General features: G+C 38.3%; 1 protein-coding gene across 2 annotated transcripts in view; it reads left to right on the top strand.

The window, feature by feature from the left end:
- Positions 1–26873, top strand: part of il16 (interleukin 16) — a 39688-nt gene that overhangs the window by 8084 nt on the left and 4731 nt on the right. The window contains exons 3-19 of one of the 2 annotated variants that reach the window (XM_077227981.1): positions 1647–1759; positions 2768–2894; positions 4734–4844; positions 5799–5901; positions 6259–6407; positions 8260–8370; positions 8454–8568; positions 8708–8781; positions 10787–11006; positions 13407–13524; positions 14626–14758; positions 14957–15056; positions 20623–21131; positions 23053–23109; positions 23416–23512; positions 23909–25127; positions 26317–26503. In XM_077227981.1, the coding sequence (XP_077084096.1) occupies positions 1647–1759; positions 2768–2894; positions 4734–4844; positions 5799–5901; positions 6259–6407; positions 8260–8370; positions 8454–8568; positions 8708–8781; positions 10787–11006; positions 13407–13524; positions 14626–14758; positions 14957–15056; positions 20623–21131; positions 23053–23109; positions 23416–23512; positions 23909–25127; positions 26317–26503 (3543 nt within the window). The remainder of the gene's footprint in view (positions 1–1646; positions 1760–2767; positions 2895–4733; positions 4845–5798; positions 5902–6258; positions 6408–8259; positions 8371–8453; positions 8569–8707; positions 8782–10786; positions 11007–13406; positions 13525–14625; positions 14759–14956; positions 15057–20622; positions 21132–23052; positions 23110–23415; positions 23513–23908; positions 25128–26316; positions 26504–26873) is intronic. The other variant, XM_077227982.1, reaches the window with a different exon arrangement.

The following is a 26873-nucleotide window of genomic DNA, read 5'->3' as shown; positions in this document are numbered from 1 at the left end:
TCACTCTTTTTCTAATTGGACTAAGTAACGATTGTCCAGAAACTTTAGAAAGAGCTTTTCAAAAAAATGTGCCTGCACAATGCAAAGCTTTCCTGTCATGTTTAATTGATTCTGCCGTATACGAAATATATATATTTTTGCTCAATTTTGTATTATTTTGTATTGATCGAAAGATATGCGTTCACTGAAGTGTTAACACTGTTATTTTTGCCGTTTATTAATGTGAAGCTGCTTTGAGACAATCTGCATTGTATAAAGAAGTGTGACTTGACAAAAACAAAATAGGTATTAATGGGTTAAGAAAATGACTATGGACAAAAATGCACTGCACAATAATTTCACTGCAGAAAAAAAAGCATACATATAATCTTTTATAAGCCTGTAACTTATAGACCTTTTAGAGACTGTCTCATTATGATGATATCTGAGAATGTCAGAGTATTTCTCAAAAGTTTCCCAATGTTAATTCTGGCTTGCCTGGGATCACAGGGATCTCTCCTGGAAATGAATCATTATCACATGGCTGGTGTGATGGGAGATTCTGTGGTTCTGCCCAACTCATTACTCCTGCACAAAAGAGAGCTTGTTGTGATACAGAGAGACACAGAACGCAGAGTTCATACAGCTCACATAGGACATTCTTGTGAAGTCTTAAAGCATAACATACTGATAAATCACTCTGTGACCTTTGCACAACATATAAAAAGTGTTGTAACAACATTTACTCTAATGGCACTGCTGGGGCTTTATGAATAGGAGATAGACTATGTTCAGAATGGACTACTAGCCAGATGTTTGACTTGTGGCTCAAATGCTGATATACTCTGTAACTTATTCTGACCAAGAACGGACAACGTAGACAAGAAAAAAAAACATCGTCAGTTTTGGCGTCAGATCAATCTGAAATAGATGATGCCACAATACTAATACTGCAGAAAATAAATATCATTCAAATATGGTGTATCACTTTCTGCGAGTAAGTTGTACACAAATTGTAGCACTTTACAATAAGGTTCCATTAGTTAACATGAACTACCAATGAAAAATACTTTTAAAGCATTTATTAATCTTTAAAATTTAAGAGCTAATATGAATTGTTCTAGCAATTAACAGTTGTATTTTAATAGCAAACATTAATACTGTAACAAATATATTTTGCATTGTTAGCTAATATTAGTTCATGCATTTATTCGCATTAACTAAAGGGACCCTGTAAGGAAAAGTGTTGTAAAGTGTTACCTACGAAATGTATGATGATATGGGATATAATGTTTCATAACTGATCATCTGAGTATTTCATACAGACAGAACATTCAGTGCACAGCAATACGGTACCGCTGAAAAGATGGCCTTTTTGGAAAGTTTGTTCAAATTAAAATTACAAGCACTTGACAATTTTCGGTTTTCTGAGCTAAACACTCATCTAGTTCATTATGAAACATTGAAGCTCTATATAGAGGGGCCCTGTAAAGGTCACTGATGTGGTTCATGGTCTAATAAAGCACAGCTATTATGGTCACATTTACTTCAGCTGTAAAACCGTGTATTTCTTTTTTTTTTGGGGGGGGGGGGGTTGTTAACAGACTTTTTAAATGAAGAAATAGTAGTGCCCTTGTCTGACTGTTCTGATGGTTCCTCTGGAACAGGAAAGCAGTTTCTGGAGAATGTGTGTTGCCACACGCGAGGAGGGTCTACAAGTGGGTGATAACAAACTTCAGTCCAACGACAATGGTGCTACTGTTGGTCAGGATTTACACAGGTAATAATCAGCTCATTTCAACTGTTTTATTTTGTTCTAACACAGGCCTCAACAATAAGGATCTTTCTGCTGGTCAAAATGGGACAGTATTTCAGAGTTTCACTGACCCTAAGGCAAAAATGACACATTTTGAAATTTTGAAAACATTCAGAATGCAATAATAATAATTATATAATAATTCAATAATTATTATATCAGATGCAATAATAAAGATTTTATTTATTAAATTGTATATTAGGACGTGTTTACAAGATATACTTATTAAAATTTACATTAAAAGTTAAATATAAGGGTTCATCATTTAATGAAAGCCCATAAAGCATGCATACATTTATAAATAAAGTGTAAAATTAAATAAACATAATTAATTAAATAATATGTATTATTAAAATTGTAATAAAATAATCAGGATTTATTATTTGATAATAATTATATTTCTATTATTTTATAATAATAATAATAATAATATGTTTATACAGACAACTATACTTTATACTGTACTATACTTTACAACTCTACTTATACTACAACTATTTATATGGGTTAGCTAAAAATTATTATTATTATTATTATTAAAGTATTGAAATTACTTAATGAAACAATTAAATAACATAAGCATAATTCATTAAAATAATATTTATTATTAAAATTTTCATTTAAATTAAGTTATACATTTTTTATTATTTGTATTATTATATTTATTCAATAATAATAATAATAATAATAATAATAATAATAATAATAATAATAATAATTAGTAGTATTCTAAAATATTAAAAAAAGCCCCAATCCATGTGTAATTACCTCTAACAAATAATAAAAATCATCATTATTATTATTTATAGTGTATTCAAAAACAGTCCATCAGTCCATCCTCTGATCTATTGGCATATTCCCATGAAAAATACATGCATGTAAACATACACCACACACACACCCAACTCTATGCATATTACAGTGTAAATGCAAGTGCCCTAATGCACATATTTTCTTGTTTGTTGTCTCTAGGGATACTTATGTCTACTTTGGAGACAGGCTTGCCCCATTTAACGGACAGGTTATAAACGATCAAAGAAAACAGGAGCCTGATCCAGAGAGAAAGCTGAAGACTGTGTGTAGAACCACCAGTATTGAAGTAAGACTTTATTGTCCATTAGAAACATCAAAACATTCATCTGATCTGATTAGAGGCCAGTTCTGTGGGTTGGGATAGATGAATGTCTATTCTAAGCTTTCTGAAAATGTCAGACGACCAGCCGAGATCCCAAATAGCTCCACTCCTACAAACTCTGCTATGCTTCTGACAGCGGGCGGACATTGCAATGCAAAAATCAGGAGCTTATTCCTCTGAACAAAACATCTATTGTTCTTGTTTGATTTTTCAAGCCAACAAAATGAGCATGCTGCTTAGTTGAGAATGGTTTCAATTAGCCACATTACAGAAATACTTAAACTAATCAGTGAACTTGAAAAATTCAGAAATACGGAAACCGTCTGCCTTGGAAAAACGAAGGAACTCTTTTGAATTAAGCAGTCTGAAACATTATTTATTTATTTATTTTAAATCAGTAAAATTAACCATTTTGCTTTGAAATTCTGAGATTTAAGTTATGCTTACTCAAAACAAGATAAACATTACAAAAAGAAAATATAATGAATGTCAACTATTTTTATGGCATTTTCAGTGTTGAAAATGTGAATGCAAAACTCTCCGCCATGATGCTAGAGTGTTGTGGGTAGTTGAAAATCATAGCTTGACCACTGCATTTCCAAAAGCTATTTGATTTGAGGTATAATTTAAATCTGTAGCACAACTGTTGTGAGATAAGTTACAACCAAAGTTTAATACTTAAAGATTTTGAACAAATCACTGAGGTTATCGAAAGTCCACTTTAGGCATTCTAGTAACTAAGTTACTTACTAACTTTGCAACTACGTGTCAACTAACACTCATGTGTTAGGGTTAGTAGAATAAGTTGAAAAGTACTTGCAAAGTTACTTATAGTCAGTGGAATGTCTGTTGGGGATTATCTAAATAAAGTGTTAGCAGATATTAAGCAGACAGTCTACTAATACTCTATATACTAATGAGAGTTAGTTGACGTACTTTTTACTTCTAGTTAGTAGAATGACAGAGTTCTACTAACTAGAAACTTACTAACTAGAAACTACAAAGTTACTTCTAGTTAGTAGAATGTCTAAAGTGAACCATTGAAATAAAGTGTTACCATCACATACCCTAAGTATAAGTAGTGGTAATAGTGATGCTTATGCCGCGTTCCAGGCAACCTGTAACCTGTTTTCCAACCTTATTCCCGTGAAAGTGCACTGGAACGGCAGTCAAACCCGTGACTTCCCACCCGTGAACTCATACTAGGTCGATGTACTCCCAGTTACGAGCTCTGACGTCACATAGCCCGCGAAACCATACAAAACAACAATGGCAGCCCCCAGCCCCCCCACCACCCACCCACACGGTGAGAATACACTTTAGGACAATGTAACGTTTCAGTCAAATTAATAATAAAATAATAATGATAATAATGCACACACGATTATGTATTACAATTTTATGTGTCTCTGAAACAATAGGTATATATTGCGCTCAGGTAGTTTGACGTGACTGGCCTGGAACGCTACAAAGTCGTGAGTCGTGGTTTGAAATCGTGATTTACGTGCTCAAAAACCTGTCTGGAACACAGCATTAACATAACAGAAACACCACATATCCAGCTAAGGATACTTGGTTCTTCTACCTCTCTGTGAGCAGATCTGAAATGCACAGGTCAAATGTGATTAAATAGACCTTAACCAACAGAATCCATTCAAGACATTGAGCAGATCCCAGATGCAGCAGAAGCTAATTTGATTCAGGACGGGAAAAGAGACACAGAATCTTACAGGGCTTTCGGTATGATCCATTCAGATTTTGAGGAGAATATTGTTCCATGTTTATCTTTTGTTTGTACTGCAGGGTTTCTCTCCATGTGAAAGCAGAGCTCTGTTCACTAATGTCAATGAATCAGACCAGCTTGGCTACAGTTTTGGAGAAAAGGAGGCAATGGGAAACAACAATAACTTGAAGGTGGGAAGCAAACCCTGTTTTTTCCTTCAGTTGGAAAATCCAAAAATTAAATAGAGCTTTTTGTGATGCCTCTTCAGCTACATTAGGGTTATTTATGTTGTTTTTTGTGTGTTATGACTAAAATGGATATATTATGGATGCCCGTTTCTGCCTTACATTGAAAAAATACATTTATTTCTTCATTAAAAAAATATAAGAAATAGTCATATTGTAATATTTTATGTCATAATAAATTCAGTTGTAGTTGTGATACATACTCCCAATTTTTATATAAAGTAGCAAAGTCGCATAATGGAGGATATGAGAAATAAAGTCGCATATATGTGAAATAAATATGCAAGTGTGAGATATAAAGACATAAACAATAAATAAAACAATTACTTATACCGTTCAAAAATTTGGTCAGTAAGTTTTTTTTTCTTTCTTTCTTTTTTGTTGTTGTTGTTTAAATAAATAAATACTTTGTAACACTTTACAATAAGGTTGCGCTAACTAACATTAACTAGCAATGAGCAATACATTTGTTACTGTATTTGTTAATCTTTGTAAAGTATGGTTAATAAAAATACAACTGTTCATTGTTGATTAATGTTATCTCAGATCCATTAAATAATGTTAAAAGAAACAACTTTTGATTTTACAAGTGTATTAGTATATGTTGAAATTAACATTACCTAAAATTAATAAATGCTTTAGAAGTGTTTTTCATTGTTAGTTCATGTAAACTAATGTAGTTATTGCTTTAAAAAAAAAAATACGGTATCTCTGATCAAATAAATCCAGCCTCGGTGAGCATAAGAAACTTTAAAATGTCAAAACATTAAAATGTCTTACTGGCCCAAAACTTTTTAACGGTGGTGTAAACCAGCCCACATCACCAGCCCTATTTTAAAGTGATTTGTAGAATACAATTTTTTTTAGCATACTATACTACCACTATGTGCATGTATGCAGATGCCAATTATTAAGGTGTCAGACGATGGCAGCAAGAACTGTGACGATGAGGATCAGAGTTGCCAAGAGACGTCCTGCAAAAGATCTCGCTCCAACTCCACCAGTGAGACAAACCTGCATGAACACAAGATATTTCACTCAATGCAAGAGTCATAACACCAGTTCAAATAATGTCTCTATACCTATTTTTATAGTATAATTTGATCGTGCTAATCCCAGTTGGAGCTCTGACTACACGAATGCAACACTACACTGCAGAAGAACAGCCCTTTTTCATTACATAACCTAATAAACTCTTGAGAACATCCAACAGAAGATGTTTTGAGCTCCTGAATGTAAACATACGATCTTCCAAACAGTCCACTGATCCATGCACATACTTTTTACGTTGTCTAACTGTGTCCATTATCCAACACCGAGAGGATGTCTTATGTAACTTCACTTGTCCACATGCTTTTAGGCGTTCACCCGTACTGGATCGGAGACTTGGATACCATCATTATGAAGACGCCAGAGCTGTTCCCGTGTCACGCCCACGCCACCACAGGATTTTACGGCAACAGGAAGTCTCTCTCTCAACAGCTGGAATTTCCTCATAGCATTCCACAGGTGAGGAAGGTTGACTGGATCATGCAATCTGATTAATTTTTACACCAAGGAAGATAACATACAAAGTCATAATGTTATGAGTTATGACATAAAAAGTCATAATTGTAGCATTCATGCCCTGTTTCACAGACAAGGCTTAAGTCTAGTCCCAGACTGAAATGCATGTTTGAGCTGTTTTAACTGAAAGCAACTTGCACTTATATACCTTAAAATATGTCAGTGCCATTGTTTTGTTTCAAGATGCACACCAGTAATGTTTTTTTTCTCAGGCATGTTAATAAAAGATACTTAAATGTCCTAATTTAACTAAGGCATAATCCTGGATTAATCTAAACCCTGTCTGTGAAACTAGGCCTAAAAGCCATCATTTTTATTTTTAAATCTCATTATGACAGTATGCCATAAATTACTTAGTATGTAATAATTTTGACTTTTCATCTGATAATGACTTAGCCTGTAATAACTGTGATTTTAATTTAAATTTAGGTTTTAGACATTTTGTTATCTGCTTTTGTTATATATATATGTGTATATATATATATATATATATATATATATATATATATATTAGGTTTTGTTTGAATAATTTTAAAACTTCAACATTTATAATTTTCATTTAAGTTTTTTAGGTTCAATACTATCTAATATGTAATATTTATATTTTATCTTACCTCATCTTTATATCAATTGATAATAATAATAACACACACACATATATATATATATATATATATATATATATATATATATATATATATATATATATATATATATATATATATATATATATATACTTTTTAACCGTGTTGTAAACCAATATACTGTATATATAATAATATATATATTAGTTAACAATAACAACATGGCTATGGTCAAAATATTATATCATGACATAAGTAATTTTATATCATGGTAACAGTATACACTACACAATATACTTATTTTTGTTGTAAATATAATAAAATAAATTTAGTAATAAAATAAATATAAAATTTACAAATATATATATATTTTTTATAAATAAATTATAATTTTTTTATTATAATACATTTTTATTATAAAATTAAACGTTTATATATAAAATGTAAATTAAAATGTAAAAATTGTTTTAATCTGTGTAACTGATATAACAGATATAGCAAAATCTTGACATTTTTACAATTGCACCGAATACATTTGAATAATGCTAATCATTTAATGTTTTTGTTAAATTAAGAAGCTCAAAAAAATTGTGCAGTTCCAAATTTGCCCAGCATAAGTCCTCTTCTTGCTGGCTGATTCTCAGTGTAAACTTGTGGAGAATGCAGCAGACATTTGCAACCTGGTGACTTAAAGGCAAAAAAAAAAGAATAAAAGAAAAAAGAAAAAATTACAATGAATTTAAATACGGCAAAGTGCCTGGTTATATTGGATTGCGGATGGTTAGTGAATAACGTGTTTACACTGAAAAAAAAAACACTTACAAAAGTAGTGCAGCTGTTGAGTTTTAAGTTTAGGAATTGTTTTGCCTGAACAGTTCTGAATGAAACTACAGCAGTGAATGGTCAATTTCCTTTCAGCGGTTGCACTTTATTTGATAAGGCCACCATTATACTGGTAATCAAATAAATGGCTGTTGCAGTAAGTGCTCAAAGCATCTCTACAAAGTGCTTTCCCTCTCCGCATAAGCAAAGTGGCTATTTTTAATGAATGTCATGGGAATGCCACATGTAAAACAAATACAGTATGAACACATCTGCTCTGTGAAGCAGAATTTCATGAAATGAAAACATCTCATATTGTCCTTTTTTGCCCTGAAAGTAAACCTTTGACATGCTTACCACATTATTAGTGATCTCCTCGTTCTCTGCAGGCTGTAGTTAGACCATCTCGCTCTCTAAGTTCAGCACACTTGGTCCCCTCCTGCAGTAGCGTACAGGCGTTCATCATCTCCAACATCGTGCTCATGAAGGGCCATGGCAAGGTAACCAAATACAAGTCAGATATGCAACAAATAGTATAATGCATTGAGTTCTCACCATATAAACCGCTCTCGTGGTATTCCAGGGCCTGGGATTCAGTATAGTAGGAGGCAGAGACAGCATGTACGGCCCAATGGGGATTTACGTGAAGACCATCTTCCCTGGAGGTGCAGCGGCCGCTGATGGAAGACTACAGGAAGGTGGATCATTAGTAAAATATCATACTGTAATTGGTAATCTATCCAGACACTTACCTCAAAATGTAGCTTTCCCATCAACACTCACAGCTGCATTACCCAGAAGTGGATAGAAAACTATATTAGTGTTTCTGGATTACAGGAGACGAGATACTGGAATTGAATGGTGAATCTCTGCACGGCTTGACACATGAAGATGCATTACACAAGTTTAAAGTGAGTAGCCTTCCCTGGATGCCTTCATTTGTCATATGACTGATGTGGTTGATAACTGATGGCTGGTTTAATAGTATTAGTGTTCTAATAGCGATATCATAGTGTATGTAAACCGCAAAAAGACGGTTTAAATATGAATCGCGAGTGTGAATGAATGAACTGAACCGTTTTTAACTGAACTGAACTGAACCATTTTATACTGAACCATTTGTCATATGACTGATGTGGTTGATAACTGAATGCTGGTTTAATAGTATTAGTGTTCTAATAGCGATATCATAGTGTATGTAAACCGCAAAAAGACAGTTTAAATATGAATCGCGAGTGTGAATGAATGAACTGAACCGTTTTTACCAAACCCTATTGCTATACTGAGATGAGTGAAAATCGACTGAAATATGTTGAAATAACGTTAAAATATCTTTGTATTAGCAACGTATTAAACTGCAAATTAATATTTATATGCTCTAATATAGGCTATCATAAAAACAACAAACGATATGCCTATGTTACAGACGAAATATGAAAGATAACATTTCGTTGACTAGTTTTTGGATATAGTTTTAACTGTTTACTGTAGCCTAAACTATAGACTACTGCCACATTGAATAAGCTTTTGTTCACCAATTTCTGCTCAAATGTTAAATATATTAGGCTATGTTTGTTTTGTCAAAAATAAAGTCATCAACTAGGATGCTATTATAGTGTTTGTTCCAATGTAGGCTTTATTCAAACTAATGAATCCTTAAATTTGAAATATGTATGATAAAATGTATACTTTAGTTTTTACAAAGAAATATTACACTTGAAATATTGTTATTTTAATTGTTGCTGTAATTGTAACCTTTTTAATAAAATAGCAAATAATATATTTACAAGGTAGATGTAAACAAAATCTTAAAAGGTCAATATAAGCCTTCTCTTCAAATTATTTGTATTGTGTTTTATTAGTGACAAATTTGGGGAGAGGATACATATCCAAAACTTTCTGAAAATACAGTATGAGAATTAACTACACAATTACTAGAAATGTTCACCTTGGATATTATACAATTTGCAAGCAAAAATATTAGTGGAAAAATACTATTTTTTTATAGATGTTTCCAACTGTGAACCAATTTTGTAGTATATATACACATTTCTTTTCTTGTGTCCTTGTATTCTTTCTTGTGGCTCAGTGACCCACCTGTGAAAAGCTCATTATGCAGGCTCATTAAACAGGTCTTTTGTCTTCACAGGTGTGAATCAGAGCATTATACATGAGTCACGCCCATTTCGCATATTGCCTTTCCAAACAAAAAGTGTTTTACTAAATTTAAATCAATGTATTGTTTTATGTGAATGATTATGCAGGATGATTTTCAGATCATTTTGAAGCAAAAATCCTAGGCGAGAACATCCATTAGTCAAAAGTCTTGTGGACACATATTTAGTATGTGTTTTGTGGCCTTATTTCAGAGACTTTAAGTTTTAGTTTTTTCAATAACCATGCATAAACAATATTCTCTCAAAAATACAAACATGTACATACATCTTGCTAACATATTATGGTAGCCCTGTTTGTGCTATATAGAGTGAATTTACACCTTTGCCATTAACATGTTTATAAATAACTGAAAAAAGCACAAATGTTAGAGCATGTCAGAACACCTCCAGGACCCCAAAAACACATTGGACCCCAGAGGGTTAAAGGCCAGTTATTTCATAGATCCAGGATACTATGCATCCTGATAAAGTTCCCTTGGCCTTTGGAATTAAAATATCCCCACATCTTCACACACCCTTCACCATACCTAGAGATTGGCATGGTTTTATTTCAGTTAGCCTAATAGCTGGTTTGATTTGCATTGAGAGATGATCTTATGGAAAGTACCACATGCCAATCTCTATATGGTGAAGGGTATGTGATGATGTGGGGCTATTTTAATTCCAATTTAATTTAATGTCAATCTATCAATAATCCATCATGTTTCACCAGCAATAAACTTCTTTTCTCTTTCTGAAGCAAGTGAAGAAGGGTTTGTTAACGCTGGTGGTGAGGACCAGTCTGCGGGTGGGCGCCATGCTGGGCAGCAGCGGACAGGTGTCTCAGTTATGCAGATCCAGATCGCTGAGCTCCAGCACCGGTATAAGTCGAGTCAGTGCTGATTTGGGAGACTATAACTGCCTTAATAACTCTGCAAAACCCCAGGACAGAGTCATGATGGGGATCACGTTGCAGAAGGGTTAGTATCCAAATCTCATTGTTCAAAGTTTTATTCGTCACATAGGCTACACACTGGTACAATTGCAGTGAATTGTTTTTTCTATCAGCACAAGCTATGAAATATAAAATTAGCTGTTATTAGTTTCTCATTCGAAACTACTGAATGACTTCAGGAGAGTTGTACATAATGCACTAGTTACATTTTTCTGATATCTTTTTGGTTCAGTCCCTATTTGTTGTTGCATAACAATGCTAGTGAATTCAGCATTGCTTGTCTTGCATTTCACAGAAGAAAGAAAAACAGATTCAAAAGACTTGAGTCTTTCAAAGTGAGTGAATGTTGACAGAAATGTCGTTTTTGAGCTAGTGGACTGCATTTCTACTTTACACATACGTGACTGGGTTACAAACTGCATTGCAATCGTTGCTTAGACTGAGTTAATGCACTATTCTGAGCTTCGGCCAGCTGTTGCAGAAGTTTCATGTCACACATCAATCAAACGCTTTCATTCTGAGCCCTGTACATAAACGTCTCCAGAGCTAAAGTGTGCCTCATTTGTGTAGCTGCATAACACCATAAATTAAAATCCTTGAGTTACTAATGTTAGGGAATTTACAGTTAAAAACCCAAGGACCAGATATGATTAATTAAGACCAGGAGTTGTGCTGTCAATTTAAGACAAGAGTTCAGAATTATAATAAATTAAAGAATTTAATTTTGACTGAAGATAGTTTACAGTTTCATCAGGCAGAAGTCAGCTTCAAGACTCACATGGAGTTTGTAGGCCGCCCCTCTACATTTACAAAGATCACAGCGGTTATACCCTTCACCAAGGTCTAAGCTACATCATTACTTCAGGTTGAATGATTGTGATTGGTTAAGAAATAGATAAACATTTCCACACATGGACTGATAGGCAGTAGCACATCTCCATAGTCTGTACGGCTACCACCAGGACCCTGAGTTAGGACCCTGTGTGCCTCCGAGGTCACGAGACTGTGTGCCTAGGCGCCAACATGTCGAAGAAAACAAGTCAGTCTATCTCCAATAATGCCACTTGTTCCTTAACCTGTAACCATAAATACTAACACACACACACAGACACACAGCTTCTTCAAGGTTGGATTTGGTCGAGCTCTAACTATAAACAGGAGACTCTTCCCAAAACATCCAGTTTACATGTTCGTTCTCGACTTTAATATAGAACACTAAAGTAAATGAAATGGTCACTTAAACTATTGGTTCCAATGACCCTTGTGACCTGTAGTGGTCATGATGAGCTAGAAGAACAGATATATTTTTAACATGTTGAAGACCTTTCTCAATCAAAACGAGTCGGTAACACTTTGCAATAAGGTGATTAGTTAACTACCTTAGTTAACATGAACAAAGACTGAACAATACTTCTTCAGCATTTATTAATATTGGTTCTTATTAATTTCAACATTTACTAATACGTCATTAAAATCAAAGGTTGTATTGTTGACATTAGTTAATGGTCTGTGGACAAACATGAACAAACAATGAACAGCTGTATTTTTATTAACTAACATTAACAAAGATTGTTAAATACTGTAACAAATATATTGCTCATTGTTAGTTCATGTTAGTTAATACATTAACTAATGTTAACTAATGAACTTTATTGTAAAGTGATATCAACGAGTCCATGAGCAAGCACTAAATGAGCAAGCACTGTTACTGCATTCCTGGCAGGGGCCACAGACCCTCAGTCACTTTACTTAAATGTTGTCTTAAAGGGATAGTTCAGGCAGTAATGAAAGTTTTACCATCATGTTGTTCCAAACTATTTGATTTTCTCTGCTATAATAGTAAAAAGGTGAGATGTTTTTTAAAATATCTCACATACTCCTTAAATTACTCTGTCAAAAAAAAAAGAAGTATTAGTCTTATGAAGCTGTGCAATTGCTTAAAGTCGGCATTAAATTGAAGTTGTAATAGTCTTTTCTTCCTTATTGTGATATTTATTTAAGTGAAAAGGATTCTTGAACAAGCAAAATGGGCGGTACTTGATTTTGTCCACCAGGATTTGATTGAAGGGTTGTGGTTTGCTATTGGTCAATCTCATGTGAGTGACAGGTTGTCCCACCCTTGCGCTGGTAATTAAACGCATCAGAGAAGAGATGTTGCTGCAAGAGGAAGGGGACATTATTCTTATTAAAGATTATGAGGATACATGAATTAAAAAAGAAATGCAGATGTGTATGAATAAATCATTTATACTGCAATATTCCATAAAAATCAGGAATTGTCCAGTGATTTCATGGTAACTAAAAATTAAACCTACTATATACATTTGCCACCATTTTATTGTAACTGACTACGATGACTACAAAAATCTGAGAAGAAAATGAACGTGTGAGTATTTCTTAATGTATTTTTTCTGATTATGTCTAGAGATTGGCGTAGGTCTAGGCATTGGCTTGTGCTGTGTACCTTCAGCTGGCGGCTGCCCGGGAATCTTCATTCACACGCTGTCACCCGGATCAGTGGCACACATGGATGGCCGATTAAGGTTTGAACCTGTCACATCTTTAAAAAGCAAAATTTTGCCAATAACATAAAATACATTAATATGAGATATGAGACTCCAATGTTTTCTGTTGTATATTTCTTCATAGTTAATTAGAAAATCTGAATATACTGTAAATGTTCAGCCTATCTAAAATTACACCTCATCTGTAGGCAATATACTTAGAATCTTCTAATATTATTATAAGACTCATATTTTTTATGCACCCTTTCATATAATCTTCTCCATTCACAAAATTTTAATCATTTGAATAATCTCAGTTCACTTCAGTTAAATGCTGGGCAGATGTATAGCAAATTACAAATCCCAAAGTCCCTCCAATAAGTGTAAATGTACAGAAATTATAGTTGCGTTTTAAAACAAAATATTCCACATGTGTTGCAGTTTGCACTCAAAAATAGTTTATTCAATGAACTTAATTACCACTTAATTAAAGAAAAGCTCTGTGCAATTAGTTTAGATATGTACAACAGGACTAAAACAAGTTTAAACAAAAAATATTATCTTGAATCAGTTGGACGAGAATGTAATCCCATAAAGCTTGCTGGGAAATATAAATCCATTGCCCAGTTGGTTATGTCACCAAAAACAGTACATTTAGTCTTAATTAGTATTTACATTTTGAATACTAATTTTGAATTCAAATTTTTTTTTAAAGATTGGATAATGAAATTAAGTTGTGACAAAATGTTCAAGAACTCTGTCGCATTAGTGCATTTTAGCAAAGTAATTTGAACAAGCAGCAAAAATCTTAATACATTTTGTGTGGTCTTTTTTTATATAGTAAAAATATGTTAATTTGAGGCTACGTAAAGGTAAGCATGTTTCCACAATGTATTACTTTAAGATTAAGATGTATACTAAAAAAGTAACTTTACTCAAAGTTGTGGTTGGGTACTGATCATTTTTGGTAAACCAAATGATACACTCCACATCTGCATGTTATAAATGCCAATTATTTTATTTTCATAAGTGTGGTTTCTAGAACGTTTTTAAAACTAACCAAACTGCAGCGCTGTGAATTGTTGTAATAATGTGTGTGGTTGCTGGGTTGTTACTAAGTAGTATGTGAATGTTTGTCAGATGTGGCGATGAGATCATGGAGATCAATGACACAGTGGTTTGCAACATGACACTGAACGATGTGTACACGGTTCTGAGTCAGTGCAGCCCGGGCCCGGTTCAGATCATCATCAGTCGACACCCTGACCCAAAAGTAAGTTTACTTTCCCTTCATGAGTATAACATAAGAGAGCATCATGTGCCCGATTTATTCACATGTGTCAAGACAATTTACACTTCATTATGGCTGTGAGCAGTCAAACCTTCACATTATTGTTCATGGTTAGAAGTTGTCAGAGAGTATTCTGAAATCTAAAGACAATAAATTGTATGTTTCTCTGTGTGCATGAAGGTTTCTGAGCACCAGCTCAATGATGCAATCGCTCAGGCGGTGGAGCACAGCAGACTGAGGAGAGACAGGAGTCAGTGGAGTATGGATGGATGTAACAGCAGTAAGTTATTGATCTTTTGTTTGCTCCGAAGGCCTATTTCACACAGTGATTTTACAGCATAATTGCAACTGTAACTGTGGCTCTGTACAGAACGTAAACTTATTCCGGGGTTACCAACAACTTCCTTTATTAATGGCATTGAAAGTGTTATTGTGAGTGGGTATCATTCAAATGGATGATCATGAAATCTAATTAATACTAGGAGGATCACAATCACATCCAAATGATGCAGTAAGCCATTTCTGAGAAACACTGTTGAACACTTGTAGCCAATCAGCATTAGGGGGCGTGACCACTCATGATGGGGGAGGAGAGAGAGTAAGCGAGAGGGAGATTTGATGAATTTCTGTAGAAAAAGAGACTGCTGAGAGACATAACAAAAGAGAAAGGTTTAGAGGAATATCACTGGAAAAGAAGGGTAATTATCCGACAAGAGCTTTTAATATTATAAAATATTGTTCTGAAAACAATATTCAGGAAGGTCTGAAAATGGAGGCCAAGGTTGCATTGTTTCTTCTCCATACGTGAGTAACATTGGTTTTTGCTGTTCTACAGAACCACGATATGCTGTTGTTGTAATGCTAGCTATAGTAACAGGACAGTTTTGAGTGTCATTGTTTGTCTGGAGCTGGTGTGCTGCTGGCGACTATCAACCAAATATTGCTTGTATTTACTCTTGTGTACTTTATGGTAATTGTTTGTTCGTTCATTCATCATCTATGTTTTGCAATGCATTATTTTTCTTCGCTTAAGGCTTGAGACATCCACTCGTACATTGAGTGCTTATGCATTTTGAGGGTAGCCTGGCAAGCCAGACCTATCAAGATGTTAGGTCTGGGAACTCACAATTGGCATAACTCAATCCGAGGGGCGGGATAAACAGTTGTCTTTCAAATTCTGCACGCAATAGGACAGCGCTACAACCAACCAGAGCAACGAACGGCTGTGGCTGAGTGAGTCCCATGCGTTTTTCCACCAGTGGAGCTGTTAGTTGATAGGCCTATATTAAACTTTTGCCGTATCTGGTCGTCAAAACTCCGAACACATCTTCCTTTTTTTAAGAATGACTTAAGTGACGTTCTCTTAACTCCAAGTCATCCAGAGTCGCGGCCAAAGCCGATTCGAAAGACCGCTGTTCGCCAGCAGCATCTTCTTTGTTTTCTAGTAGCAGGGAAATCACCTATGGAAATCACGCTGAACCGTCACAATTCTGCCGTCATTATGTTAAGCCCGCCCACCAACTCTATATGTGATTGGCCTGACCAGAGTTTGGTTTTTCCAGCTCGAATGCCAACGGAGAGTTGCTAGACCACACTTTGCTGCAAAATATTTTTTGCTGCCGCTAGGGTGCGTCTAGATTTCTAGGCCATTTTGAGGGCGGAGTAATGATATTTTAAATGTCAACAGTGTTTCTCAGAAATCGCTTGGAGAAGACCACCTCTTTCATTTACCTTTAAAGGACAATTCCGGCCAAAAATGAACCTAGGGGTAAATAACACATGGGTACCGAGTCGACCGTTCTCTGGGATGCGTTTTCATGATAATCGAATGTACCCAGTTTTATCATTAGTTTTACCACAGATGAGCTTATAACGCTAGTATATAGGGCATAGAAAGTAAAAATCGCTAGTTAATACCACTAACAAGGCTCAAAATAGCCCCACACAAACATGGAAGCATAATTAGGGTCTCTACCTGCATTGAGAGCATTGTAAGTGTACAGACAGTTTAATAAGAAGATACTTTATAAGGACAGTACACTTCGTGTATACAAGCAGGAGCCATCTTTGGAAAACAGTCTCGACCAGTCGACCAGACACCGGCTCAGGAACAGCAGACACCGGCTCAGGAACAGCAGACACCGGCTCAGGAACAGCAGACACCGGCTCAGGAATAGACAACACACTCACTGGCTCGGGAACAGACAACACACAGACTGGCTCGGGAACAGACAACACACAGACTGGCTCGGGAACAGACAACACACACACTGGCTCGGGAACAGACAGCACACACACACTGGCTCGGGAACAGACAGCACACACACACTGGCTCGGGAACAGACAGCACACACACACTGGCTCGGGAACGAACAACACACACACTGGCTCGGGAACAGACAACACACACACTGGCTCGGGAACAGACAGCACTGGCTCGGGAACAGACAGCACACACACACTCGCTCGGGAACAGACAACACACACACTCTCGGGAACAGACAACACACACACACACTCTCGGGAACAGACAACACACACACACACTCTCGGGAACAGACAACACACACACACACTCTCGGGAACAGACAACACACACACACTCTCGGGAACAGACAACACACACACTCTCGGGAACAGACAACACACACACTGGCTCGGGAACAGACAACACACAGACTGGCTCGGGAACAGACAACACACACACTGGCTCGGGAACAGACAGCACTGGCTCGGGAACAGACAGCACACACACACTGGCTCGGGAACAGACAGCACACACTCGCTCGGGAACAGACAACACACACACTGGCTCGGGAACAGACAACACACACACTGGCTCGGGAACAGACAGCACTGGCTCGGGAACAGACAGCACTGGCTCGGGAACAGACAGCACTGGCTCGGGAACAGACAGCACACACACACTCGCTCGGGAACAGACAGCACACACACACTCTCGGGAACAGACAACACACACACTCTCGGGAACAGACAACACACACACACTCTCGGGAACAGACAACACACACACTGGCTCGGGAACAGACAGCACTGGCTCGGGAACAGACAGCACACACACACTCGCTCGGGAACAGACAGCACACACACACTCTCGGGAACAGACAACACACACACTCTCGGGAACAGACAACACACACACACTCTCGGGAACAGACAACACACACACTGGCTCGGGAACAGACAGCACTGGCTCGGGAACAGACAGCACACACACACTCGCTCGGGAACAGACAGCACACACACACTGGCTCGGGAACAGACAACACACTCACTGGCTCGGGAACAGACAACACACTCACTGGCTCGGGAACAGACAACACACTCACTGGCTCGGGAACCAACAACACACTCACTGACTCGGGAACCGACAACACACTCACTGACTCGGGAACAGGCAACACACGCACTGGCTCGGAACAGACAACACACGCACTGGCTCGGAAAAAAGACAACACACGCACTGGCTCGGAAAAAAGACAACACACGCACTGGCTCGGGAACAGACAACACACTCACTGAATCAGGAACAGACAACACACACTGTGGCTCGGGCTCAGGAACAGACACCAGAACAGAAACACCCACAAGGACAGATGCAAACACAGAAACAAACATAGGTTCAGGAACAGAGGCTGGCTCAAGAACAGACACTGGTTCTGCTGAGCGTTCAGGTTCAGGCGTGACTTGAACAGTCTCTGTGTCGCCAGAAGTGACGTGAACAGTCTCTGGGTCGCCGGAAGTGACATGAACAGTCTCTGGGTTGCCAGAAGTGACGTGAACAGTCTCTGGGTCGCCGGAAGTGACATGAACAGTCTCTGGGTCACCAGAAGTGACGTGAACAGTCTCTGGGTCGGTAGAAGGCTCAGGGCTGGACGGGACCAGCGGTGAAGGCTCTGGGCTGGACGGGACCCGCGGCGAGGGCTCTGGGCTGGGCAGGACCAGCGGCGAAGAGGACTGAGCGCTGGGCAGGACCAGCGGCGAAGAAGACTGAGCGCTGGGCAGGACCAGTGGCGAAGAGGTTCTTGAGCGGGGCAGGACCAGCGGCGAAGGGGGCCTTGAGCTGGGCAGGACCAGCGGTGAAGAGGACTGAGCGCTGGGCAGGACCAGTGGCGAAGAGGACTGAGCGCTGGGCAGGGACAGCGGCGAAGAGGGCCTTGAGCTGGGCAGGACCAGCGGTGAAGAGGACTGAGCGCTGGGCAGGACCAGCGGCGAAGAGGGCCTTGAGCTGGGCGGGACCAGCGGCGAAGAGGACTGAGCGCTGGGCAGGACCAGCGGCGAAGAGGGCCTTGAGCTGGGCAGGACCAGCAGCAAAGAGGGCCTTGAGCTGGGCAGGACCAGCGGCAAAGAGGGCCTCGACTCTGTCTTGACATGGTTGACGTGAAGCTCTGGCTGGACGTGGCTGACGTGAAGCTCTGAAGCTTCTGAAAATCCAGCTGGGCGTGGAGATCAGATGATGACCTGGTGTACCGTGGGAGGAAGCTCTCCAGACATCGGGAGAATGCCTCTCTCCAGTCCAGACCGGAGATATTGGGAAGCTCCCTCGGGTTGATCTCCTTAGCCCCCAGCAGGTAACACAATTTAATTGCCTCGTCTCCGAGGGAGCAGAAAGCAGCGAGAGGAATAAACCCCCACGTGAACTGTAACAGATCGGGGCTATCCAGAGCCAAGGCCGCGATCTGACTCGCGAATTCCTGGCTCATGCTGGGAAGATCAGGTGAGATCCGTGCTGCTGAATTCATCTTGGTCGGTCGTTCTGTAATGATGCAGCAAGGAAGAAGCAGAGAGAGAATCCAAATGCAGCTAATGTAATAAAATAACAGGTGAAGCAAAGGAATACAGAACTCAGGACAGGAACACTGAAGCAACAACAACGACCGACAAACAACTGAAACAGAGGTATAAATAGACAGGCAAACAAGCTAAACAAGATAACAAGGGGGCGTGGCTAATCAGAAACACATGGGAACATTGATCAGACTATTAACAAGACACATGGCAAACAGGGAATCACATGACAGACAAGAACAAGGAACAAGACACAAAACCCACACCGTGACAATACTAGCGTTATAAGCTCATCTGTGGTAAAACTACAACTAAAGATAAAACTGGGTACATTCGATTATCATGAAAACCCATCCCAGAGAACAGTCGACTTGGTACCCATGTGTTATTTACCCCTAGGTTCATTTTTGGCCGGAATTGTCCTTTAAGAGGTGGTTGTGCCTGGATTCACTTTTTTTGGAAAAAAGAAATGCTGTTTGTGTACTCACATGTGTGAGTTGGAAACTATTTTAGTTGTAAAGTTATGCTTTACTTAGAAGTGGGAAGCAGAGACTCAGGACTTGGACTTAAAATCTTCAAATTGTTTCCAACATGACATCACAGTGAAGCTGCTTTGATACAATCTGTATTGTAAAAAGCGCTATATAAATAAAGGTGACTTGACTTGACTTGACTTGCAGGATTCCAGCGGTCATGGAAAACTTGAAAATGTTAAGGACATTTTTAAAATAAAAAAAAGAATCATGACAAATAAGTCAAATCTTAAAAAGGCATGGACATTTCTATAGTGGATATTTTACAATAAATTTTAAATAGAAAATATAAATGCAAAATCTATATATACATACACACACTGGGCCTTCGAAAGGTATAGTGATGATTCTCTGGTCCCCCGGTTGTCAAAGTCTCAGACGTCCACCCATGTCTGCTTAGTCGCTTGTTTACATTTTGTACAAAATGATGAGTCTTCTGTCCATGGTGACTCTTCTGCAAAAAAGATAGGCAGTTGGTTTAGACATGTCTTTATCTGATCTCAGGTCTGAGGAGATCAGAACCCTGTTCGCACAGCAGACAGAAGTGTATCCGCTGTCTGGACAGGAGCGGTAGTCATCTGACCTGTAGACGAGCACAGAAACCCATGATCCGATCATGCAGTGAGGGCGCCTACAGCCAGCGCTGTACACCAGCCAGCGTCACCACTCAATCCTTCCTACAACCGGAGCATGTCACCAGAGTACAGAGCATGGACGTCTCTTTAACAACCAACAGTGAAACTTCACTTAATAACACACTTTCTCCAGCCTCGTTCACTGATGATGACTATAACATTCCCTATAAATGTCCAGTAAATTTCATCGGACAACAAACATTAGATGTGCATACAGGTGGGGTGAGAAATTCTACGCCAGGACCAACAAACCAGACACGGAGGTACTGCAGACGACAGGAAGTCACCAGTCAGGAAGCGCTGACTGATTCGAGCGGCTCTAGTCGAGGTTCTCCAGTAAAAGAGGAAGATCTGCTGCCTTCTCAAAGCAATTGCCAGGTATGGCTATATACTGTACACGTTTATGAAATGCACTATATTCTATTGAGCAAAACGTTTTTTGGTCAGTTAAAATGTTTATTTCTTTGTTTTCTCTTCCTTGTGTAGGGTTTCACATCATTTAATATCATGTCAGTGATGTTATGTCCAATAAATGAATTAAATACAGGATTTAAATCTACGCTTTAGATTGTATTTGTATTGTTGTAATTGTACCGTTTTTTTGCTCTCTGTCAAAGAGATATTCACAAGTAGGCGTTTTTCACAGTTAGATTGTTGCATTGCCCATAAATGGTAGTTAAGTATTGTAGTCAAGACATGATTGGCTTGATTTCAACACCTTATTGTCAAATTCTTCACAAGTCTTGCATATAAAAGTCTTGCACCATCACTGTGCATGTGAATAGCTGTAATGTTACGGCCCTTAAAGGGAAAAATACCATTAAATTGTTTTCTTCTAGTGTGCCTCGTCTCATCATGATCTGTGAAAAGCAGAAATGTGTCAAAATTAACAAGACAAATTAAAGTAAAAACATTGGTAATATCTAATTGGATATTCTTTTCCCCACACCTGCCAATGGCCAGTGATTTAAGAAAGTGTACATAAACAATTTTTACCGGCCATGAAATTATTTTTTGCAAAAACATGCAGTAATGACACCAAAATTTTAGATACCAGTGAAAATACACAATTCTCTATTCCAATATATACCACAGCTACAGGTTCTATAACCTAACTAAAATAAATGTAAAACATTGTTAAAGACAAGTAATCAGTCAGTAATAAAATAAGAACAAATAATCAAATTACAAGCAAATGCACACATAAATACTACAACATTACAAAGATTACAAAGATTAATCACACAAGATTACAAAGATACAAATGAAATAAACAGTGCTTTTCAGGTTGTTTAGGTAGGTCTGACAGAAGTTTTCAGGTACAGAAATTTAATAAAGTAAGCAAATGTAAAATAACTGCATAGTTTCCACTGTATAAATTAAACATCCTTATTAATTAATCCTTAATAAAGTTACAAAAGTTATTCAGTCAAGAGCAGTAAGTTATTTGTTTATTTGTCCTTTATTTGATTAACATTAAAAACACAGACAGCAGAAGGAATATTAGGGTGCTGTCACTTTAAGACCAAATGCAGAGATCTACTATACTGATAATGACACGCATGCGTTTACTTTCGCAACTGTTTACGCTCACTTAAAGGTGCTCTAAGCAATGTCGGGTGAAGTCACTTCTTGTTGACGTTTAAAGTATTGTCAAACAAAACGGCTGCTTGCTAGATCCTCCCTCCTCCTCATCCGCGCACTAACCCCCCAAATCCTTCTTGTCGGTTATTGGCTGGAACAGTTTGTTATGTTTTGTGGTGCGGGTTAGCCCAGTTTGTTTTTGTTGCCGTTTGTGGAGCCTGGGGTGTCTGCAGAAACCGCGTTCAGGGGACAGACAGCTAGCGGATAGTGAGGAGATGTTTGCTGCATGTGACAAAAAATATTTTGGCCTAAAAAACGTGTGACATCGCTAAGAGCACCTTTAAGACATAACCGACTATGTTTATCAGGAACCTAACAGGAAGTAAATAAGACTAATACATTTTTAGCCATATAAAAAAGCAGAATTCAGCTGGTCAGACTACAATGAATATTTACACATCATTATGTGTCACACCAGAGGATCATTAAAATAAAAAAGTCAAATGTTAATTAAAAGTGAGACAAATGGGGACCAATAGTAGCATCTAATACATACACTTACAACAATTTTATAAATATATGTCATTTATATAAATATTTCCTTCACAAATAAATACATTTTTATCTAAAATAGACTTATATATTTTACATTGACTCATTATTTAAAATCTTTTTTTGCCTCACAGTCTTTTATTATCTCTCCACATGCATCTAGTTTTTCTGCAGTCTATACAGGGCTTTGAGAAAGATCTCAAGGCTTCTGTTTAAAAATGTACGTAGAAAATCATGCTACCTCTTTTTGGACGTGTTCATGTCAGTGTTTGATGACAGTTTGAAAATGAATTTGTGTGCACTTCATACTAAAATTTTATTTGCAAAATAGTGCATCTTTTTGTCACAGGAATCGTAATGCTTGAGCGTTTTGCATGGGGCATGGCTCTTGTGTGTGTACTGTGTACATGCCTGTGTTTCTGTTTGCAACAGTGATGCATGATGAAATGATACTGTACATTTCTACAGCTTTTCACATTTTTTGTAAAACTTAAACTCAGCCAGCCATTTCCTGTTTTTGTGACAGGAAGTGGTTGAACACGCAGAAGTCGGAACTAAAGCATCTGCCTCTTTCTCCAAGCCTAAAAGTGACTCAACATACAGAGGGGACAGACAGCACAAAGGTATGTTAATAAGAAATACACCTTCTACTGGTTAATATTCAGTTAAAAATAGCAATATGTCATGTAGGTTGCAAAGCTTTCATGTAGACATTTACTTTGTATTATTCTGATATCTGATATTCAAGAAATGTATGCTGAGACTTTTCATTTCCTAATTCACCTGTAATAGTAATAGTACATTTCAGTGTCCTAATCACAATATTTTTTATAAAACAAAGTAGTATGTTTTTTTTACATGTATATTACAGCTGTTCTGTTTTTCAATTATATTCTATTATATTCAATTATTGTGACAATTATTGGATGTGTGGCAGCACGTGAGTTAGTTCTCACTTTGAACTTCTCTGTTCTGCAGCTAAGTAAAGGGAAATACATGTGAAAACTATTATGTTACAGGTCCAGAGTCCCCATCTCAAGTGCGTAGTCCGAGTAAGCGGGTCGGTTTGAGACGTCAGGCTCATTTGGAGGTCAGTACAGATCAACCACTTGACCCCTGGGTAAAGCTGACCGAAAGTCCGGAGAACCAGTCATTCTGCTCCAAAAACATGGGTGACCATAATGGAGATGCTGAAGTTAACAGCACTGCCTCTGAAACCACAAACATCACCTCAGACTCTAAATATGAACAACTTCCAAATGTTAAAAAAGGGCCCCCGGTGGCTCCGAAGTCTGCAAGAGTACGTCAAAGCATGAAGAGCATTAAATCTGGGAAACCGATAACAGAGGCTTTGAAGCACCCAGATAACAGCAGCCACGATACTGGCAGGGCCTTTGGGCTTAGTCGGAGGGCTGCTTCATCAGGAGGCAATTTGTCAATCAGGCAGAAGATCAGCTCGTTTGAGACTTTCTCAAGTGTGGATGGAGCCGAAAGGCCGAACAGGCGACTGGCCCCAACGGCATCTCTTCCTCCAGTGGAGAAGACAGCTAAAAACTCATCTGCAGACTACAGCAATGCAGAGAGAACCAAAGTTAACACAAGCAACTTGCACAATAATGATATCTGCCAGTCGACACCATCAATTTCAGCCACCACCCCGCCTCCAGAGGAAGAAGAGCAAACAGCTTCCCTCAGTTCAGATATCATTTCAGTGCCCCATCCTGCAGAGGAAGAAAAACAATCAACTTTTCATGATTCAGAGCCCTGTAAGCCAATACCTGTTGAGGAACCTGCTCTAGACTCAAAAGAGCTTCCACCTGCTGCTGAGAATGAGCAAGAACCCCTTACTTCTCAAGAGGATTCGCCCACTTCAAGCCACGTACCAAGAAGATCTAGCAGCTCGAAAGAGGGTCTTGGAGAAAAACCAGAAGGTTCTGGAACTCATACGGTGAGCTTGAGGACCCGAAGTCTACCCCTCAGTCCGTCTTCAGAGACCCCCACCTCAAGTGGCTTGGAAGGGGAGAGCCTGGGAATCATCTTGTCCTTCAGCAACCAGGTGTCCAATGCTCTGATGCGATCCATGCAATCCCTGCCACAGTCCCCTTGCATTCGGATTGGGAACCCTTGGAGCGCCCCACCTGGATCCCCTCTTCATAACCCAATAGAAGAAGACTCTTCTGCCGAAGATCCCCCACCTTCACCAGCACTTGAAAACAGTGAGAGGGGTTTCTCTGTAAGGTATGTTACTTATCCAAACATATTACTGTATCTCTGAAAACAATGTAGGACAAATGCATTCAGAAGATGAAAGCGTTCGGGGTACAATTATACTTGATGCAGTGTTTTGTTGGCTGATGGTAAGGAATAAGATCACTTGCTGGGACTGAAGCCAACAATGTCAACTTCTTTCAAGTTGAGAACTGGCTGTACGATAAAGGCATTGCTGGGTTTTGAATGATTCGGGAGTCTGTTTTAAATAAAACGAGAAGAGGAAATGCAGCTCAGTTGAGTTAGAAACAAACAACAAAGCCTTTACATTTTACATTTAGCTGACGCTTTTATCCAAAGCGACTTACAATTGCTATATTTCAGAGGTCGCAAGCCTCTGGAGCAACTAGGGGTTAAGTGTCTTGCTCAGGGACACATTGGTTTCTCACAGTGGATTCAAACCCGGGTCTCTCACACCAAAGGCATGTGTCTTATCCACTGCGCCATCACCACCACACCCTTTTCATGCTAATGTCTTGTAAACTCTCGCACTAGTCCTTATCACTGTAAGAAAAAAGGAAAAAACACTTTCCCGTCATGCATGTTTGATCTAAAGTAGTTTATAGATAAATGTGGTGAGATTATAGCTAATTGGCCGCATCATTTGCAAGTGAAACCTAAAATTAGTCTGTAGTTTGAAGAAGTCTAAGGCAGTAGAACAGGGGAGTCCAGTCCTGCTATTGGAGGGCCTCTGTCTGGCAGAGTCTAGCTTCAACTATAATCAAACACACCAAGCTGAGCTAATCTACAGCAGCGGTTGTCCAAATTTTCAGTATTCATAAAACATAGGCCCAAAGTCCCTGGGTGACCTACTACTTCCATTGACATTTTGAATTGTGCATATGATGGACACTTTACTATACCACAAGGCCACGGGAGAGGATTTGTAAATGGCAGTGAAGCGCAACTGACGCTGGTTGTAACTCAGCCATGTCCCAAATTGAGTTTGTGCCAACCCTACTTCATGAGGGCTACCTTCCTAAAGACTTCAGTTTCAACACACAAGTAATCCTGAACACCTTTATTTGCTGGCTAAGGTGTGTTTGATTAAGGTTGGAGCTAAACTCTGTAGGATGGCAGTCCTTCAGGAGCAGGAGCTGGGTTGGCTATCCATGTTCTAAATCACTTTTAAATAAGCTCATTTATATCTGGTCTACAGCTTGGCTGAACTGAGAGAGCGTACCATTGAGAGAGGGGAGGAGTGTGAGAAGGAGGAATGGAAACCCGAACGACTGCTCACTTCAGCCTCAGCCCTCTGTGCCCAATCGATGCTCTCGGCCCTTCCTCAACCGGAGATTCAGCGGATGATTCAGGAAGTCAAGGATCTGGATGAAGACACGCTAAGGGTGGGTTTAGCTCTGGTTTAATAATCATTGGACCAATACGACAAAGTACATGCTGTCGGCTATTGCCTGGCATAGATTAGTTTCAGATCCTGCTATGCAAACCTGAATATGTATGAGAGGTGTGACAGATTAACAATCAGCTCTCTATAAAGAAACGGCATATTGAAAGTTCTCTTAAAGTTCAGTGAGCTTTCTTCGTTTTTGCTATATTCTAAAGCTCACTTGCTAACAGGGTTGAAAAAAATATGAAATAATGCAACTCTTAGTCAAGGGTGTGACTTCCTGACCATAGCAGTGTTGCAATGTTCCTCTGGGGTGCATTTTGCTCCACTTTTTTGCATTTATGACTGTTTCCTTGATCAATAGTCAA

This window comes from Siphateles boraxobius, unplaced genomic scaffold (genome assembly GCF_051911475.1).
Source record: "Siphateles boraxobius isolate OS27281-9 unplaced genomic scaffold, OSU_SipBor_1 130, whole genome shotgun sequence".
NCBI lineage: Eukaryota > Metazoa > Chordata > Actinopteri > Cypriniformes > Leuciscidae > Siphateles > Siphateles boraxobius.
The sequence above is the reverse complement of the archived record's forward strand: the minus strand, read 5'-3'. Positions and strand labels throughout refer to the sequence as shown.